Source organism: Carcharodon carcharias, chromosome 15 (assembly GCF_017639515.1).
Source record: "Carcharodon carcharias isolate sCarCar2 chromosome 15, sCarCar2.pri, whole genome shotgun sequence".
Lineage (NCBI taxonomy): Eukaryota > Metazoa > Chordata > Chondrichthyes > Lamniformes > Lamnidae > Carcharodon > Carcharodon carcharias.
The window spans coordinates 63,477,685-63,498,973 of NC_054481.1; the positions used below are offsets into that span (position 1 = coordinate 63,477,685).

The 21,289-nt window shown below is 51.9% G+C and overlaps 1 protein-coding gene across 5 annotated transcripts in view; it reads left to right on the forward strand.

Moving 5' to 3' along the window:
• Positions 1-21,289, forward strand: part of LOC121287884 (interleukin-21 receptor-like) — a 115,435-nt gene that overhangs the window by 38,936 nt on the left and 55,210 nt on the right. For all 5 annotated transcript variants that reach the window (XM_041205890.1, XM_041205893.1, XM_041205889.1 and 2 more), the window contains one exon: positions 15,628-15,796. In XM_041205890.1, the coding sequence (XP_041061824.1) occupies positions 15,628-15,796 (169 nt within the window). The remainder of the gene's footprint in view (positions 1-15,627; positions 15,797-21,289) is intronic.

The following is a 21,289-nucleotide window of genomic DNA, read 5'->3' on the forward strand; positions in this document are numbered from 1 at the left end:
CCCTCCAGCAGTGGAGAATTCCCTCAGTACTGACCCTGCAACAGTGCAAAGCTGCTACGTACTGCCCCTCTACCACTGCAGCACTCCCTCAGTACTGACTTGACAGGGCAAAACTCCCTCAGTACTGACCCTCCAACACTGCAGTGCTCCCTCAGTACTGACCCTCCAACAGCCCAGAGATCCCTCAGTACTGACCCTACAACAGTGCAGAGCTCCCTCAGTACTGAACCTTCAACACTGCAGTACTCCCTGATTACTGACCTGACAGTGCAGAGCTCTCTCAGTACTGACACTCCAACAGTGCAGTGCTTCCTCGCTACTGACCCTCCCACAGTGCAGTGTGCCCTCACTACTGACCATCCAACAAGGCATTGCTCCCTCATTACTGACCATCCAATAGTGCAGTGCTCCCTCAGTACTGACATGACAGTGCAGTATTCCCTCAGTACTGACACTCCAACAGTGCAGTGCTTCCTCACGACTGACGCTCTAACAGTGCAGTGCTCTCTCAGTACTGAACCTCCAACAGTGCAGTGCTCCCTCAGTACTGACGCTGTAACAGTGCAGTGCTCCCACAGTACTGACGCTCTAACAGTGCAGTGCTCCCTCAGTACTCACCCTCCAACAGTGCAGTGCTATCTCAGTACTGACCCTCTAATAGTGCAGTGCACCCTCAGTACTGACCCAACGACACAGCAGTGCTCCCTCAGTACTGACCAACAGTGCAGTTCTCCCACAGTACTGAATCTCCAACAGTGCAGATCTCCCTCAGTACTGACCCTCTAACAGTGCAGTACTCCCTCAGTACTGACCCTCTAACGGTGCAATGCTCCCTCAGTACTGACCCTCCAACAACGCAGTGCTCTCTCAGTATTGATCCTGTAACGGTGCAGTGCTCCCTCAGTACTGACCCTCCAATGGTGCACTACTCTCTCAATACTGACCCTCCAACAATGCAGTGCTCCCTCAGTACTGACGCTCCAACAGTGCAGTGCTCCATCAGTACTGACCCTCCAATGTTGCAGTGCTCCCTCAGTACTGACCCTCCAACAGTGCATTGTTCCATCAGTACTGACACTCCAAGAGTGCAGTGCTCCCTCAGTACTGACATTTTAACAGTGCAGTGCTCCCTCAGTACTGACCCTCCAACAGTGCAATGTTCCCTCAGTACTGACCCTCCAACAGTGCAGTGCTCCCTCAGTACTGAACCTTCAACACTGCAGTACTCCCTGATTACGGACCTGACAGTGCAGAGCTCTCTCAGTACTGACACTCCAACAGTGCAGTGCTTCCTCGCTACTGACCCTCCCACAGTGCAGTGTGCCTTCACTACTGACCATCCAACAAGGCATTGCTCCCTCATTACTGACCCTCCAATAGTGCAGTGCTCCCTCAGTACTGACATGACAGTGCAGTATTCCCTCAGTACTGACACTCCAACAGTGCAGTGCTTCCTCACGACTGACGCTCTAACGGTGCAGTGCTCTCTCAGTACTGAACCTCCAACAGTGCAGTGCTCCCTCAGTACTGACGCTGTAACAGTGCAGTGCTCCCACAGTACTGACGCTCTAACAGTGCAGTGCTCCCTCAGTACTCACCCTCCAACAGTGCAGTGCTATCTCAGTACTGACCCTCTAATAGTGCAGTGCACCCTCAGTACTGACCCAACGACACAGCAGTGCTCCCTCAGTACTGACCAACAGTGCAGTTCTCCCACAGTACTGAATCTCCAACAGTGCAGATCTCCCTCAGTACTGACCCTCTAACAGTGCAGTACTCCCTCAGTACTGACCCTCTAACGGTGCAATGCTCCCTCAGTACTGACCCTCCAACAACGCAGTGCTCTCTCAGTATTGATCCTGTAACGGTGCAGTGCTCCCTCAGTACTGACCCTCCAATGGTGCACTACTCTCTCAATACTGACCCTCCAACAATGCAGTGCTCCCTCAGTACTGACCCTCCAACAGTGCAGTGCTCCATCAGTACTGACCCTCCAATGTTGCAGTGCTCCCTCAGTACTGACCCTCCAACAGTGCATTGTTCCATCAGTACTGACACTCCAAGAGTGCAGTGCTCCCTCAGTACTGACATTTTAACAGTGCAGTGCTCCCTCAGTACTGACCCTCCAACAGTGCAATGTTCCCTCAGTACTGACCCTCCAACAGTGCAGTGCTCCCTCAGTACTGAACCTTCAACACTGCAGTACTCCCTGATTACGGACCTGACAGTGCAGAGCTCTCTCAGTACTGACACTCCAACAGTGCAGTGCTTCCTCGCTACTGACCCTCCCACAGTGCAGTGTGCCTTCACTACTGACCATCCAACAAGGCATTGCTCCCTCATTACTGACCCTCCAATAGTGCAGTGCTCCCTCAGTACTGACATGACAGTGCAGTATTCCCTCAGTACTGACACTCCAACAGTGCAGTGCTTCCTCACGACTGACGCTCTAACAGTGCAGTGCTCTCTCAGTACTGAACCTCCAACAGTGCAGTGCTCCCTCAGTACTGACGCTGTAACAGTGCAGTGCTCCCACAGTACTGACGCTCTAACAGTGCAGTGCTCCCTCAGTACTCACCCTCCAACAGTGCAATGTTCCCTCAGTACTGACCCTCCAACAGTGCAGTGCTCCCTCAGTACTGACCCTCCAACAGTGCAGTACTCCCTCACTACTGATCCTCCAACAGTGCACTGCTCCGTCAGTACTGACCCTCCAACACTGCAGTACTCTCTCAGTACTGACACTCCAGTGCATTGCTCCCACAGTACTGACCCTCTAACAGTGCAGACCTCCCTCAGTGCTGTTCCTCCAACAGTGCAGTGCTCCCTCAGGGCTGACCCTCCAACGGTGCAGTACTCTCTCAATACTGACCCTCCAACAATGCAGTGCTCTCTCAGTACTGACACTCCAGTGCAGTGCTCCCACAGTACTGACTCTCTAACAGTGCAGTGCTCCCTTAGTACTGACGTGACAGTGCAGTGCTCCCTCACAACTGACCATCCAACAAGGCAATGCTCCCTCAGCACTGACACTGCAACAGTCTAGAGCTCCCTCAGTACTGTCCATCCAATAAGGCATTGCTCCCTCAGTAAAGACCCTTCAACAGTGCAGTGCTCCCTCAGTACTGACCCTCCCACAGTGCAGTGCTCCCTCAGTACTGACCCTCCCACAGTGCAGTGCTCCCTCAATACTCACTCTCCAACAGTGCAGTGCTCCCTCAGTACTGACCCTCCAAAAGTGCAGTGCTCCCTCAGTACTGACACACCAACAGTGCAGTGCTCCCTCAGTACTTACCCTCCAACAGCACTGTGCTCCCTCAGACTGACCCTCCAACACAGCAGTGCTCCCTCAGTATTGATCCTCCAACAGTGCAGTGCTCCCTCAGTACTGACTTTCCAACAGTGCAGTGCTCCCTCAGTACTGATCCTCCAACAGTGCAGTGCTTTCTCATTACTGACCCTCCAACAGTGCAGTGCTCCCTCAGTACTGACCCTCCAACAGTGCAGTGCTCCCTCAGTACTGAACCTACAACAGTGCAGTGCTCCCTCAGTACTGACCCTCCAACGGTGCAGTACTCTCTCAATACTGACCCTCCAATGTTGCAGTGCTCCCTCAGTACTGACCCTCCAACAGTGCATTGCTCCCTCAGTACTGACACTCCAAGAGTGCAGTGCTCCCTCAGTACTGACAATTTTACAGTGCAGTGCTCCCTCAGTACTGACCCTCCAACAGTGCAATGTTCCCTCAGTACTGACCCTCCAACAGTGCAGTGCTCCCTCAGTACTGACCCTCCAACAGTGCAGTACTCCCTCACTACTGACCCTCCAACAGTGCACTGCTCCCTCAGTACTGACCCTCCAACGCTGCAGTACTCTCTCAGTACTGACACTCCAGTGCAGTTCTCCCACAGTACTGACCCTCTAACAGTGCAATGCTCCCTCAATGCTGATCCTCCAACAGTGCAGAGCTCCCTCAGGGCTGACCACTCTACAGTGCAGTGCTCCCTCAGTACTGACCCTCCCACAGTGCAGTGCTCCCTCAATACTCACTCTCCAACAGTGCAGTGCTCCCTCAGTACTGACCCTCCAAAAGTGCAGTGCTCCCTCAGTACTGACACACCAACAGTGCAGTGCTCCCTCAGTACTTACCCTCCAACAGCACTGTGCTCCCTCAGACTGACCCTCCAACACAGCAGTGCTCCCTCAGTATTGATCCTCCAACAGTGCAGTGCTCCCTCAGTACTGACTTTCCAACAGTGCAGTGCTCCCTCAGTACTGATCCTCCAACAGTGCAGTGCTTTCTCAGTACTGACCCTCCAACAGTGCAGTGCTCCCTCAGTACTGAACCTCCAACGGTGCAGTACTCTCTCAATACTGACCCTCCAATGTTGCAGTGCTCCCTCAGTACTGACCCTCCAACAGTGCATTGCTCCCTCAGTACTGACACTCCAAGAGTGCAGTGCTCCCTCAGTACTGACAATTTAACAGTGCAGTGCTCCCTCAGTACTGACCCTCCAACAGTGCAATGTTCCCTCAGTACTGACCCTCCAACAGTGCAGTGCTCCCTCAGTACTGACCCTCCAACAGTGCAGTACTCCCTCACTCCTGACCCTCCAACAGTGCACTGCTCCCTCAGTACTGACCCTCCAACACTGCAGTACTGTCTCAGTACTGACACTCCAGTGCAGTTCTCCCACAGTACTGACCCTCTAACAGTGCAATGCTCCCTCAATGCTGATCCTCCAACAGTGCAGAGCTCCCTCAGGGCTGACCACTCTACAGTGCAGTGCTCCCTCAGTACTGACCCTCCAACAACGCAGTGCTCTCTCAGTATTGACCCTGTAACGGTGCAGTGCTCCCTCAGTACTGACCCTTCAATGGTGCACTACTCTCTCAATACTGACCCTCCAACAATGCAGTGCTCCCTCAGTACTGACCCTCCAACAGTGCAGTGCTCCCTCAGTACTGACCCTCCAATGTTGCAGTGCTCCCTCAGTACTGACCCTCCAACAGTGCAGTGCTCCCTCAGTACTGACATTTTAACAGTGCAGTGCTCCCTCAGTACTGACCCTCCAACAGTGCAATGTTCCCTCAGTACTGACCCTCCAACAGTGCAGTGCTCCCTCAGTACTGAACCTTCAACACTGCAGTACTGTCTCAGTACTGACACTCCAGTGCAGTTCTCCCACAGTACTGACCCTCTAACAGTGCAATGCTCCCTCAATGCTGATCCTCCAACAGTGCAGAGCTCCCTCAGGGCTGACCACTCTACAGTGCAGTGCTCCCTCAGTACTGACCCTCCAACAACGCAGTGCTCTCTCAGTATTGACCCTGTAACGGTGCAGTGCTCCCTCAGTACTGACCCTTCAATGGTGCACTACTCTCTCAATACTGACCCTCCAACAATGCAGTGCTCCCTCAGTACTGACCCTCCAACAGTGCAGTGCTCCCTCAGTACTGACCCTCCAATGTTGCAGTGCTCCCTCAGTACTGACCCTCCAACAGTGCAGTGCTCCCTCAGTACTGACATTTTAACAGTGCAGTGCTCCCTCAGTACTGACCCTCCAACAGTGCAATGTTCCCTCAGTACTGACCCTCCAACAGTGCAGTGCTCCCTCAGTACTGAACCTTCAACACTGCAGTACTCCCTGATTACGGACCTGACAGTGCAGAGCTCTCTCAGTACTGACACTCCAACAGTGCAGTGCTTCCTCGCTACTGACCCTCCCACAGTGCAGTGTGCCTTCACTACTGACCATCCAACAAGGCATTGCTCCCTCATTACTGACCCTCCAATAGTGCAGTGCTCCCTCAGTACTGACATGACAGTGCAGTATTCCCTCAGTACTGACACTCCAACAGTGCAGTGCTCTCTCAGTACTGAACCTCCAACAGTGCAGTGCTCCCTCAGTACTGACGCTGTAACAGTGCAGTGCTCCCACAGTACTGACGCTCTAACAGTGCAGTGCTCCCTCAGTACTCACCCTCCAACAGTGCAATGTTCCCTCAGTACTGTCCCTCCAACAGTGCAGTGCTCCCTCAGTACTGACCCTCCAACAGTGCAGTACTCCCTCACTACTGATCCTCCAACAGTGCACTGCTCCGTCAGTACTGACCCTCCAACAGTGCATTGCTCCCTCAGTACTGACACTCCAAGAGTGCAGTGCTCCCTCAGTACTGACAATTTTACAGTGCACTGCTCCCTCAGTACTGACCCTCCAACAGTGCAATGTTCCCTCAGTACTGACCCTCCAACAGTGCAGTGCTCCCTCAGTACTGACCCTCCAACAGTGCAGTACTCCCTCACTACTGACCCTCCAACAGTGCACTGCTCCCTCAGTACTGACCCTCCAACACTGCAGTACTCTCTCAGTACTGACACTCCAGTGCAGTTCTCCCACAGTACTGACCCTCTAACAGTGCAATGCTCCCTCAATGCTGATCCTCCAACAGTGCAGAGCTCCCTCAGGGCTGACCACTCTACAGTGCAGTGCTCCCTCAGTACTGACCCTCCCACAGTGCAGTGCTCCCTCAATACTCACTCTCCAACAGTGCAGTGCTCCCTCAGTACTGACCCTCCAAAAGTGCAGTGCTCCCTCAGTACTGACACACCAACAGTGCAGTGCTCCCTCAGTACTTACCCTCCAACAGCACTGTGCTCCCTCAGACTGACCCTCCAACACAGCAGTGCTCCCTCAGTATTGATCCTCCAACAGTGCAGTGCTCCCTCAGTACTGACTTTCCAACAGTGCAGTGCTCCCTCAGTACTGATCCTCCAACAGTGCAGTGCTTTCTCAGTACTGACCCTCCAACAGTGCAGTGCTCCCTCAGTACTGAACCTCCAACGGTGCAGTACTCTCTCAATACTGACCCTCCAATGTTGCAGTGCTCCCTCAGTACTGACCCTCCAACAGTGCATTGCTCCCTCAGTACTGACACTCCAAGAGTGCAGTGCTCCCTCAGTACTGACAATTTAACAGTGCAGTGCTCCCTCAGTACTGACCCTCCAACAGTGCAATGTTCCCTCAGTACTGACCCTCCAACAGTGCAGTGCTCCCTCAGTACTGACCCTCCAACAGTGCAGTACTCCCTCACTACTGACCCTCCAACAGTGCACTGCTCCCTCAGTACTGACCCTCCAACACTGCAGTACTGTCTCAGTACTGACACTCCAGTGCAGTTCTCCCACAGTACTGACCCTCTAACAGTGCAATGCTCCCTCAATGCTGATCCTCCAACAGTGCAGAGCTCCCTCAGGGCTGACCACTCTACAGTGCAGTGCTCCCTCAGTACTGACCCTCCAACAACGCTGTGCTCTCTCAGTATTGACCCTGTAACGGTGCAGTGCTCCCTCAGTACTGACCCTTCAATGGTGCACTACTCTCTCAATACTGACCCTCCAACAATGCAGTGCTCCCTCAGTACTGACCCTCCAACAGTGCAGTGCTCCATCAGTACTGACCCTCCAATGTTGCAGTGCTCCCTCAGTACTGACCCTCCAACAGTGCAGTGCTCCCTCAGTACTGACATTTTAACAGTGCAGTGCTCCCTCAGTACTGACCCTCCAACAGTGCAATGTTCCCTCAGTACTGACCCTCCAACAGTGCAGTGCTCCCTCAGTACTGAACCTTCAACACTGCAGTACTCCCTGATTACGGACCTGACAGTGCAGAGCTCTCTCAGTACTGACACTCCAACAGTGCAGTGCTTCCTCGCTACTGACCCTCCCACAGTGCAGTGTGCCTTCACTACTGACCATCCAACAAGGCATTGCTCCCTCATTACTGACCCTCCAATAGTGCAGTGCTCCCTCAGTACTGACATGACAGTGCAGTATTCCCTCAGTACTGACACTCCAACAGTGCAGTGCTTCCTCACGACTGACGCTCTAACAGTGCAGTGCTCTCTCAGTACTGAACCTCCAACAGTGCAGTGCTCCCTCAGTACTGACGCTGTAACAGTGCAGTGCTCCCACAGTACTGACGCTCTAACAGTGCAGTGCTCCCTCAGTACTCACCCTCCAACAGTGCAATGTTCCCTCAGTACTGACCCTCCAACAGTGCAGTGCTCCCTCAGTACTGACCCTCCAACAGTGCAGTACTCCCTCACTACTGATCCTCCAACAGTGCACTGCTCCGTCAGTACTGACCCTCCAACACTGCAGTACTCTCTCAGTACTGACACTCCAGTGCATTGCTCCCACAGTACTGACCCTCTAACAGTGCAGACCTCCCTCAGTGCTGTTCCTCCAACAGTGCAGTGCTCCCTCAGGGCTGACCCTCCAACGGTGCAATACTCTCTCAATACTGACCCTCCAACAATGCAGTGCTCTCTCAGTACTGACACTCCAGTGCAGTGCTCCCACAGTACTGACTCTCTAACAGTGCAGTGCTCCCTTAGTACTGACGTGACAGTGCAGTGCTCCCTCACAACTGACCATCCAACAAGGCAATGCTCCCTCAGCACTGACACTGCAACAGTCTAGAGCTCCCTCAGTACTGTCCATCCAATAAGGCATTGCTCCCTCAGTAAAGACCCTTCAACAGTGCAGTGCTCCCTCAGTACTGACCCTCCCACAGTGCAGTGCTCCCTCAGTACTGACCCTCCCACAGTGCAGTGCTCCCTCAATACTCACTCTCCAACAGTGCAGTGCTCCTTCAGTACTGACCCTCCAAAAGTGCAGTGCTCCCTCAGTACTGACACACCAACAGTGCAGTGCTCCCTCAGTACTTACCCTCCAACAGTACAGTGCTACCTCAGTACTGACCCTCCAACAATGCAGTGCTCTCTCAGTACTGACACTCCAGTGCAGTGCTCCCACAGTACTGACTCTCTAACAGTGCAGTGCTCCCTCACAACTGACCATCCAACAAGGCAATGCTCCCTCAGCACTGACACTGCAACAGTCTAGAGCTCCCTCAGTACTGTCCATCCAATAAGGCATTGCTCCCTCAGTAAAGACCCTTCAACAGTGCAGTGCTCCCTCAGTACTGACCCTCCCACAGTGCAGTGCTCCCTCAGTACTGACCCTCCCACACTGCAGTGTTCCCTCAATACTCACTCTCCAACAGTGCAGTGCTCCCTCAGTACTGACCCTCCAAAAGTGCAGTGCTCCCTCAGTATTGACCCTCCAAAACTGCAGTGCCCCCGCAGTACTGACCCTCCAACAATGCAGTCGTCACTCAGTACTGACACTCCAACTGCACTGTGCTCCCTCAGACTGACCCTCCAACACAGCAGTGCTCCCTCAGTATTGATCCTCCAACAGTGCAGTGCTCCCTCAGTACTGACTTTCCAACAGTGCAGTGCTCCCTCAGTACTGATCCTCCAACAGTGCAGTGCTTTCTCATTACTGACCCTCCAACAGTGCAGTGCTCCCTCAGTACTGACCCTCCAACAGTGCAGTGCTCCCTCAGTACTGAACCTCCAACAATGCAGTGCTCCCTCAGTACTGACCCTCCAACAGTGCAGTGCTCCATCAGTACTGACCCTCCAATGTTGCAGTGCTCCCTCAGTACTGACCCTCCAACAGTGCAGTGCTCCCTCAGTACTGACCCTCCAACAGTGCAGTACTCCCTCACTACTGACCCTCCAACAGTGCACTGCTCCCTCAGTACTGACCCTCCAACACTGCAGTACTCTCTCAGTACTGACACTCCAGTGCAGTTCTCCCACAGTACTGACCCTCTAACAGTGCAATGCTCCCTCAATGCTGATCCTCCAACAGTGCAGAGCTCCCTCAGGGCTGACCACTCTACAGTGCAGTGCTCCCTCAGTACTGACCCTCCAACAGTGCTGTGCTCCCTCAATACTGAGCCTCCAACAGTGCTGTGTTCCCTCAGTACTGACCCTCCAGCAGTGCAGTGCTCCCTTAGTACTGAACCTCCAACAGTGCAGTGTGCCCTCACTACTGACCATTCAACAAGGCATTACTCCCTCAGTACTGACCTTTCAACAGTGCAGACCTCCCTCAGTGCTGATCCTCCAACAGTGCAGTGCTCCCTCAGTACTGACCCCTCAATGTACTGTTGTCCCTCAGTACTGACCCTCCAACAGTGCTGTTTTCCCTCAGAACTGACACTCAGGCAGTGCAGTGCTCCCTTAGTACTGACCCTTCAACAGTGCAGTACTCCCTCAGTACTTGCCCTCCAACGGTGCAGTGCTCCCTCAGTACTGACGCTCCAACACTGCAGTGCTCTCTCAGTACTGACACTCCAGTGCAGTGCTCCCACAGTACTGACTCTCTAACAGTGCAGTGCTCCCTTAGTACTGACGTGACACTGCAGTGCTCCCTCACAACTGACCATCCAACAACGCAATGCTCCCTCAGCACTGACACACCAACAGTCAAGAGCTCCCTCAGTACTGTCCATCCAATAAGGCATTGCTCGCTCAGTAAAGACCCTTCAACAGTGCAGTGCTCCCTCAGTACTGACCCTCTCACAGTGCAGTGCTCCCTCAATACTCACTCTCCAACAGTGCAGTGCTCCCTCAGTACTACCCTCCAACAGTGCAGTGCTCCCTCAGTACTGACACACCAACAGTGCAGTGCTCCCTCAGTACTGACCTTTGAACAGTGCAGTGCTCTCTCAGTACTGACCCTCCAACAGTGCAGTGCTCCCTCAGTACTGACGCTCCAACAGCGCGGTGCTCCCTCAGTAGTCACCCTCCAACAGTGCACAGCTCCAACAGTACTGTCCCTCCAACACTGCTGACCTCCCTCAGTATTGACCTGACAGTGCAGAGCTCCCTCAGTACTACCCCTCCAACAGTGCAGAACTCCCTCAGTACTGACGTGACAGTGCAATGCTCCCTCAGTACTGACCCTACAACAGTGCCGTGCTCCCTCAGTACCGACCCTCTAACAGTGAAGTGCTCCCTCACTACTGACCCTCCAACAGGGCAGTGTTCCCTCAAAACTGTCCCTCCAGCAGTGCAGTGCATCCTCACTACTGACCCTCCAACAGTGCAGTGCTTCCTCACTACTGACCCTCCAACAGTGCAGTGCTTCCTCACTACTGACCCTCCAACAGTGCAGTGCTCCCTTAGTATTGACCCTCCAAGAGTGCATGTGTCCTCAGTACTGACCCTCTAACAGTGCAGTGCTCCCTCAGTACTGACCCTCCAACAGTGCCGTGCTCCCTCAGTACCGACCCTCTAACAGTGAAGTGCTCCCTCACTACTGACCCTCCAACAGGGCAGTGTTCCCTCAAAACTGTCCCTCCAGCAGTGCAGTGCATCCTCACTACTGACCCTCCAACAGTGCAGTGCTTCCTCACTACTGACCCTCCAACAGTGCAGTGCTTCCTCACTACTGACCCTCCAACAGTGCAGTGCTCCCTTAGTATTGACCCTCCAAGAGTGCATGTGTCCTCAGTACTGACCCTCTAACAGTGCAGTGCTCCCTCAGTACTGACCCTCCAACAGTGCAGTGCTCCCTTAGTATTGACCCTCCAAGAGTGCAATGTGTCCTCAGTACTGAGCTTCCAACAAGGCATTGCTCCCATCAGTACTGACCCTTCAACAGTGCAGAGCATCCTCAGTACCGACGTGACAGTCCAGAGCTCCCTCAGTACTGACCATCCAACAAGTCAGTTCTCCCTCAGTACTGACCCTTCAACAGTGCAGATCTTCCTGCGTACTGACCTTCCAACAGTGCAATGCTCCCTCATTACTGACTCTCCAACAGTGCAGTGCTCCCTGAGTACTGACCCTCCAACAGTGCAATGCTCCCTCAGTTCTGATTCTCCAACAGTGCATTGCTCCCTCAGTACTGACCCTCCAACAGTGCAGTGCTCCCTCAGTACTGACCCTCGAACAGTGCAGTGCTCCCTCAGTACTGACCCTCGAACAGTGCAGTGCTCCCTCAGTACTGACGCTCCGACACAAAAGTGCCACCTTTTCTGTACTGAGGTGCCAGCCTGGCTAAGTTTCTGGAGTGGAACATTAAACATGACCTTCTGACCCTTGACTCATTCAATGATGAATTTTCATGAACGGGCTGTAATGACCACAGTCTGTCCTCACAAAGCAGCTGATTCTGTCCCGAGGCAAAGAGTTTATATTTTCAATAATGAATGAAATTATTTCTTTTCATTTGCAGCACCAGAATGTCCACCAGAAGGCTCCAACTATGCAGAGCTTCTACAGTGCTGACCCTCCAACACTGCAGCATTCCCTCAGTACTGACCTGACAGTGCAGAGCTCCCTCAGTACTACCCCTCCTACTGTGCAGAGCTCCCTCAGTACTGACCCTCCAACAATGCAGACCTTCCTCAGTACTGCCCCTCCCACAGTGGAGAGTTCCCTCAGTACTGACCCTCCAACAGTGCAGTGCTCCCTCAGTACTGATCCCCAAACATTGCAGACTCCCCTCAGTATTGACCTGCCAGCGCAGAGCTCCCTCAGGACTGACCCTCTAATAGTGCAATGCTCCCTCAGTACTGACCCTCCAACAGTGCAGTTCGCCCTCAGTACTGACCCTCTAACAGCGCAGTGCTCCCTTAGTACTGACCCTCTAACAGTGCAGTGCTCCCTCAGTACTGACTCTCCAACAGTGCGGATCTCCCTGAGTACCAACCGTCCAACAGTGCAGTGCTCCCTCAGTACTGCCCTCCAACAGTGCAGTGCTCCCTCAGTACTGACCCTCCAACAGTGCAGTGCTCCCTCAGAACTGACCATCCAACAGTGCAGTGCTCCCTCAGTACTGCCCTCCAACAGTGCAGTGCTCCCTCAGTACTGCCCTCCAACAGTGCAGTGCTCCCTCAGTACTGACCCTCCAACAGTGCAGTGCTCCCTCCCTCAGAACTGACCAACCAACAGTGCAGTGCTCCCTCAGTAGTGACCCTCCAACAGTGCAGTGCTCCCTCAGTACTGACCCTCCATCAGCGCGGTGCTCCCTCAGTAGTTACCCTCCAACAGTGCACAGCTCCAACAGTACTGTCCCTCCAACACTGCAGACCTCCCTCAGTATTGACCTGACTGCGCAGAGCTCCCTCAGTACTACCCCTCCAACTGTGCAGAACTCCCTCAGTACTGACGTGACAGTGCAGTGCTCCCTCAGTACTGACCCTACAACAGTGCAGTGCTTCCTCACTACTGACCCTCCCACAGTGCAGTGTGCCCTCACTACTGACCATCCAACAAGGCATTGCTCCCTAAGTATTGACCCTTCAAAATTTCAGTGCTCCCTCAGTACTGACCCTCCAACAGTGCAGTCCTCATCAGTACTGACACTTCAACTGCACAGTGCTCTCTCAGACTGACCCTCCAACACAGCAGTGCTCCCTCAGTATTGACCATCCAACAGTGCAGTGCTCCCTCAGTACTAATTCTCCAACAATGCAATGCTCCCTCATTACTGACTCTCTAGCAGTGCAGTGCTCCCTGAGTACTGACCCTCCAACAGTGCAGTGCTCCCTCAGTACTGATTCTCCAACAGTGCAGTGCTCCCTCAGTACTGATTCTCCAACAGTGCAGTGCTCCCTCAGTACTGACCCTCCAACAGTGCGGTGCTCCCTCAGTACTGACCCTCGAACAGTGCAGTGCTCCCTCAGTACTGACTCTCCAACAGTGCAGTGCTCCCTCAGTTATCACCCTCCAACAGTGCAGTGCTCCTTCAGTACTGACCTTCCGACACAGAAGTGCCACCTTTTCTGTACTGAGGTGCCAGCCTGGCTAAATTTGAACATTAAACACAACCTTCTGACCCTTGACTCATTCAGTGATGAATTTTCATGAGCGGGCTGTAATGACCACAGTCTGTCCTCACAAAGCAGCTGATTCTGTCCCGAGGCAAAGGGTTTATATTTTCAATAATGAATGAAATTATTTCTTTTCATTTGCAGCACCAGAATGTCCACCAGAAGGCTCCAACTATGCAGAGCTTCTACAGTGCTGACCCTCCAACACTGCAGCATTCCCTCAGTACTGACCTGACAGTGCAGAGCTCCCTCAGTACTACCCCTCCTACTGTGCAGAGATCCCTCAGTACTGACCCTCCAACAATGCAGACCTTCCTCAGTACTGCCCCTCCCACAGTGGAGAGTTCCCTCAGTACTGACCCTCCAACAGTGCAGTGCTCCCTCAGTACTGATCCCCAAACATTGCAGACTCCCCTCAGTATTGACCTACCAGCGCAGAGCTCCCTCAGGACTGACCCTCTAATAGTGCAATGCTCCCTCAGTACTGACCCTCCAACAGTGCAGTGCTCCCTCAGTACTGACCCTTCAGCAGTGCACAGCTCCCACAGTACTGTCCGTCCAACACTGCAGACCTCCCTGAGTACTGATCCTCCAACACTGCAGAGCTCCCTCAGTACTGACGTGACAGTGCAGTGCTCCCTCAGTACTGACCCTCCAACACTGCAGTGATTCCTCACTACAGACCCTCCAACAGTGCAGTGCTCCCTTAGTATTGACCCTCCAAGAGTGCAATGTGTCCTCAGTACTGAGCATCCAACAAGGCATTGCTCCCATCAGTACTGACCCTTCAACAGTGCAGTGCTCCCTCATTACTGACCCTCTAATAGTGCAATGCTCCCTCAGTACTGACCCTCCAACAGTGCAGTTCGCCCTCAGTACTGACCCTCTAACAGTGCAGTGCTCCCTCAGTACTGACCCTCCAACAGCGCAGTGCTCCCTCAGTACTGACCCTCCAACAGCGCAGTGCTCCCTCAGTACTGACCCTCTAACAGTGCAGTGCTCCCTCAGTACTGACCCTCCAACAGCGCAGTGCTCCCTCAGTACTGACCCTGTAACAGTACAGTGCTCCCTCAGTACTGACCCTCCAACAGTGCAGTGCTCCCTCATTACTGACCCTCTAATAGTGCAATGATCCCTCAGTACTGACCCTCCAACAGTGCAGTTCGCCCTCAGTACTGACCCTCTAACAGTGCAGTGCTCCCTCATTACTGACTCTCTAATAGTGCAATGATGCCTCAGTACTGACCCTCCAACAGCGCAGTTCGCCCTCAGTACTGACCCTCTAACAGTGCAGTGCTCCCTCAGTACTGACCCTCTAATAGTGCAATGCTCCCTCAGTACTGACCCTCCAACAGTGCAGTTCGCCCTCAGTACTGACCCTCTAACAGTGCAGTGCTCCCTTAGTACTGACCCTCTAACAGTGCAATGCTCGCTCAGTACTGACCCTCCAACAGCGCAGTGCTCCCTCAGTACTGACCCTCCAACAGTGCAGTGCTCCCTCAGTACTGACCCTCCAACAGTGCAGTGCTCCCTTAGTACTGACCCTCTAACAGTGCAGTGCTCCCTCAGTACTGACCCTCCAACAGTGCAGTGCTCCCTCAGTACTGACCCTCTAACAGTGCAGTGCTCCCTCAGTACTGACCCTCCAACAGTGCAGTGCTCCCTCAGTACTGACCCTGTAACAGTGCAGTGCTCCCTCAGTACTGACCCTCCGACACAGAAGTGCCACCTTTTCTGCACTGAGGTGCCAGCCTGGCTAAATTTCTGGAGTGGAACATTAAACACTTCTGACCCTTGATGAATGATGAATTTTCACGAGCGCGCTGTGATGACCACAGTCTGTCCTCACGAAGCAGCTGATTCAGTCCGAGGCAAAAGGTTTATATTTTCAACAATGAATGAAATTACTTCTTTTCATTTGCAGCACCAGATTGTCAAGCATATAAGAAATAACCAGAGAACTTTCCCATTGGTGGCCTCGGAGTTGACCTCGGACACAGAGCATTTAGCGCAGATTCGCAGTTGCCCTGCAGAAGGTTCTGATTACACAGGGACCTGGAGTGACTGGAGCCCCACAGTGAACTGGAGAACAGGTTAGTGACCCACTCAAAACCATGGGCAGGCTCAGTGGATTTCTTTGTTCAGTGGGTCTCCATTTACACACCTGGGCAGAATTGGAGAACGTTAAGTTCCCTCAGTTCTGAACCCCATGTTAGCAGAATACTCGGGAGGAGATCGGGGTGATCTAGGGAGGAGGGGAGAGGACTGAGGTCAAGGGGACAGCTGAGGAAGAGCAGACACGGGTGGGAGGAGAGAGGGAGGAGGATCAGATGGGAGAAGGGGTAAGGAGCAGAGGGGAGGAGTGGGGAGGAGTTGGGAGGGCACAGAGGTTGAGAAAGAGAGGACTGAGGCAGAGAACAGAGGAGGAATTGAAAGGATAAGGAGATGAGATGGGAGGAGGGGGAGACGACTGAGAGGGAAAGGGTTGGGAGGGGAGGATGAGGAATAGGGAGAAAGGATTAGAGGAGATCGGTGAGGAGATGGGCAGGGTGAGGAAGAGTCCCACTGTGTGCCGCTCACCAACATCACTAACACTTTGATATGATGCTAATTCTGTCGTGATCGATAGAATTCTATTTCCTGTTGTATTAAACTCATCTCAGTCCCTGAAGATGTCAGTCACTTTCTACTGGAGCTGGTTAGTTTTGCTCCCCCCTCATCCCCTAGTTCTCCTCTGCTTCCCAGAATTGCCGATTCCTCCTGAGACTCAGCTCCACTGACTCCTCCAGCCCTTGACCAAATGACTATTCTCTAAATGTTGGCAGTGAGTATCGACAGGGGCAACAGGTTCAGAGATCACAAAGGCCTCCTTGTCTGAGTCATGTACGTGGACCCTGGATCTACCTTCCATTCTTAGCCAGGTGCTGAGACACCTCCTAAAGGCGCTGACACGATTGCCAGTCACTCGCCCAAGTGAACATTTTTCATGTGTAAACCTAAACGGTGGAATGTCCACTAACTTTTTGACTATGGTGGGCCTCACAGCCGTCCAATCCTATTTTTGTGCCACATACCCCATCCCCACCCATATCTGTGGGTGCCTGAATAATGATCAAAGGCTGGGACAGTGGATGTTTTGCTTTGCTTTATTTCTATTACTCAGGCCAAGCATCAGAGCATCAGAAAATCTGGAAATACTTAGCGTGTCTGGCCGCATCTGTGGAGAGGGAAACAGGGTTATGTTTCAGGTTGATGAACTTTCATCAGAATTGGGAATACTTTGCGATGTAATTATTTTAAGCAAAGCAGGGAAGATGGGAAAGAGATGAAAGAACAAAAGGGAAGGTCTGTGATAGGGTGGAGGGCAGGTGGGATGAGATAGCAAAAGGCATGATGCACAATACAAAAGCAAGTGTTAATGAGACAATGGGGGTAGAGATTACGATCTGAAATTGTTAAACTCAGTGTTGAGTCTGGAATGCTGTAAAGTACCTAACCAAGAGATGAGGTACTCTCCTTGAATTTATATAGAATCAAGAAATGTAGAAAAATTTACTGCACAGGAGACAGTTTGGCTCATTGTGACTGTGTTAGCCGAAAAAGAGTTATCCAGCCTAATCCCACTTTCCAGATCATGGTCTGTAGGCCTGTAGCTTGCGGCATTTCCAGTGCACATTGGGGAGGTGATGGTGCAATGGTATTGTCACCGGACTAGCAGACGCCCAGGCTTATGCTCTGGGTCATGGACTCAAATGGCAGCTGGTGGAATTTAAATTCAATTAATAATACCTGGAATTGAAAACTAGTCAATGGTGACCATGAAACTATCGATTGTTGTAAAAACCCATCTGGTTCACTAGTGTCCTTTAGGGAAGGAAATCTACCGTCCTTACCTGGCCTGGCCTACATATGACACCAGACCCATGGCAATGTGGTTGACCCTTATTTGCCCTCTGAAATGGCCTAGCAAGCCATTCAGTTCAAGGGCAATTAGGGAAGGGCAACAAATGCTGGCCTTGCAAGTGACACCCATATCCCATGAAAGAATGAAAAAAAACAAGTATTTTTAAATGCAGTGGGTTTTCTGCCTCTACTACCCTTTCACGCAGTGAGTTTCAGGCCTCCACCACTCTCTGGATGAAAAAAGTACTCCTCAACTCCTCTCTAATCCTCCTGTGAATTACTTTAAACCTATATCTTTCTGCTCAGGGAAATAGGCCCTTCCTATTCACTCTATCGAGGCTCCTCCTAATTTGATCCACCCAATCAAATTTCCCCTCAGCCTCCTCTGTTTCCAAGAAAATGACCACAGCCAACCCAATCTTTCCTCATAGCTAAAATTCTCCTTTCCCAGCAACATCCTCGTAAATTTCTTCTGCACCCTCTGTAGTGCAACCACATCCTTCTGGTAATGCGGTGCCCAGAATGATACACAGTACTCTGGCTGTGATCTAACTAGTGTTCTGTATATTCCCTGCTCTTATACTCTATGCCTCAGTCAAGTGCCCTGCACTCCTCCTCGATCACTTTTTCTACCCGCGCCCCAAACTGTCTCTGCATGTTCCTCTACATTTCTCAGAATCCCACCAGTTATTGTGTGCTCCCTTGCATTGTTTGACCCCCCTAATGCATTACCTCAGCTGCTCTGGATTGAACTCCATGTGCAAAACTTTGCAGCAACAAAGTTCCGCCAGCAGGAAATAAAGTGTGGACAGGAGGGCGGTCTGAAGCAAGAAAGCAATATTGTTGGGAGCATCCAATTGATGATTGACTGGCAGGGGAGGTGGAAAATAAGGAAGATGAAGCTCACAGGGGTGGAAGAGATTTTTTTTTTCGCTGGGGCCAATCAGGTCGGCCCCCGTGATTGGAGGAGAAGCCCCACCAGTGGCGGTGTCGAAGCTGTGGTGGCTAACTTTGCTAGTCTTGACCCCCCCCCTCCTTGGGCCATGGAGCTTCTGGCTCTGATGGCCAGCCCCATACCTGGGAAGCCACTGAGAGGCTGCCTCCACGCAGTTGGTTGTCTCCACAGGCGGCAGGGAGGGCCGCTGTCAGCGACCCGGGAAAACCCCCTTAATCGAGCATTTAATTATTCAAACTGGCTGCCCTCCTCTGGTCACAGGGCAGCCAAGCAGATGGAAACTGGGAAACTTCAGCAGCATGACTGCATCAGGGAGTCAGCCTGACAGGGTTTCCTGGTATTTTACCCCTCCACCGCCTCTCAGCTTTGTTGCCCAGGGGTCAGTAAAATCTGACCCATTTTTCACTTTTCTGCCTATCTGATACCTTCCCGCAATGTACAACAACTTTTTATTTCTTCATTCGTGGGGTGTAGGCCACATGGGCAAAATGTGTACAGGCGAGCAGATTATTGGTGAGTAAGTGTCACTTGATAGCACTGTTGATGACATATTCCATCACTTTGCTGATGATTGAGAGTAGGCTGATGGGGTGGTAATAGGTCAGATCAAAATTGTCCCAGCTTTTTGTGGCTATCAGCCACACAGGCAATTTTCCACATTATCAGGTAGATGGCAGTGTTCCAGTTCTACTGGAATTGCTTGGCCAGGGGTATGGTTATTTCTGGAGCATGCGCCTTCAGTACTAATACCAGGAAGATATTGAGACCTTTGCTGTGCCTGCACTCAGCCATTTTTTTCATTTCACCTGAGTGAATCGGATTGGCTGAAGGCTAGCATCTGTGATGTTGGGGACCTCTGCATGAGGCCAAGATGGATCATCTTGGTACTTGTGGCTGAAGATGGTTGCAAATGCTTCAGCCTTGCCTTTTGCATTGATGTGCTAGGTTCCCCCACGATTAAGGATGAGGATATTTGTGGAGTCCCTTCCTCCAGTTACTTGCTTAATTGTCCAAATCTGTTGGTGTTGGAATCACTTAGCTCTGTTTATCACATGCTGCTTCTACTGTTTAGCATGCATGTGGTCCTGTGCTCATGAGGTTTTTCTTATTCATTTATGGGATGTGGGCATGCCCCTCCCAATCTGCCCTTGAAAAGGTGATGGTGAGCTGCCTTCTTGAACCACTGCAGTCCATGTGGTGTAGGTACACCCACATTGCTGTTAGGAAGGGAGTTCCAGGATTTTGACCCAGGGACAGTGAAAGAACGGCGATATATTTCCAAGTCAGGATGGTGAGCGGCTTGGAGGGGAACTTCCAGGTGGTGGTGTTCCCATCTATCTGCTGCCCTTGTCCTCCTAGATAGTAGTGGTCGTGGGTTTGGAAGGCGCTGCTTAAGGAGCCTTGGTGAGTTCCTGCAGTGCACCTTGTAGATGGCACACTCTGCTGCTACTGTGCATCAGTGGTGGAGGGAGTGAATGTTTATGGATGTGGTGCCAATCAGTGCCAATCAAGCAGCTGCTTTGTCCTGGATGCTGTCGAGCTTCTTCAGTGTTGTGGGAGCTGCACTCATCCAAGCAAGTGGAGAGTATTCCATCACACTCCTGACTTGTGCCTTGTAAATGGTGGACAGGCTTTGATGAGTCAGGAGGTGAGTTACTTGCCTACAGGATTCCTAGCCTCTGACCTGTTCTTGTAGCCACAGTATTTATATGGCTAGTCCAGTTCAGTTTCTGGTCAATGGTAACCCCCAGGATGTTGATAGTGGGGGATTCAGTGATGGTAATGCCATCGAATTTCAAGGAGCGATGGTTGGATTCTCTCTTGTTGGAAATGGTCATTGCCTAGCACTTGTGTGACATGAATGTTACTTACCACTTGCCAGCCCAAGCCTGGATATTGTCCAGGTCTTGCTGCATTTGGACATGGACTGCTTCAGTATCTGAGGAGTCGCAAATGGTGCTGAACATTGTGCAATCATTAGCAAACATCCTCACTTCTGACCTTATGGTGGAAGGAAGGTCATTAGTGAAGCAGCTGAAGATGTTTGGGCCTAGGACACTACCCTGAGGAAACCCTGCAGTGATGTCCTGGAACTGAGATGATTGACCTCCAAAAACCACAACCATCTTTCTTTGTGCTAGGTATGACTTCAACCAGCGGAGAGTTTTCCCCCTGATTCTCATTGACTCCAGTTTTGCTAGGGCTCCTTGATGCCACACTTGGTCAAATGCTGCCTTGATGTCAAGGGAAGTCACTCTCACCTCAGCTCAGAAGTTCAGCCCTTTTATCCATGTTTGAACCAAGGCTATAATGAGGTCAGAAGCTGAGTGACCCTTTTGGAACCCAAAGTGAGCATCAGTGAGCAGGCTATTGCTAAGCAAGCATTGCTTGATAGTACTGTTGATGACCCCTTCCATCACTTTACTGATGATCGAGAGTAGACTGATGGGGTGGTAACTGGTCGGGTTGGATTTGTCCTGCTTTTTGTGTACAGGACATACCTGGGCAATATTCCACAAAGCTGGGTAGATGCCAGTGTTGTAGCTGTACTGGGACAGCTTGGATAAGGGCGCGGCAAGTTCTGGAGAACAAGTCTTCAGTACTATTGCCATAATATTGTCAGGGCCCATAGACTTTGTAGTATCCAGAGCTATCAGCAATTTCTTGATATCACATGGAGTGAATTGAATTGTCTGAAGACTGGCATCTGTGAAGCTGGGGACCTCTG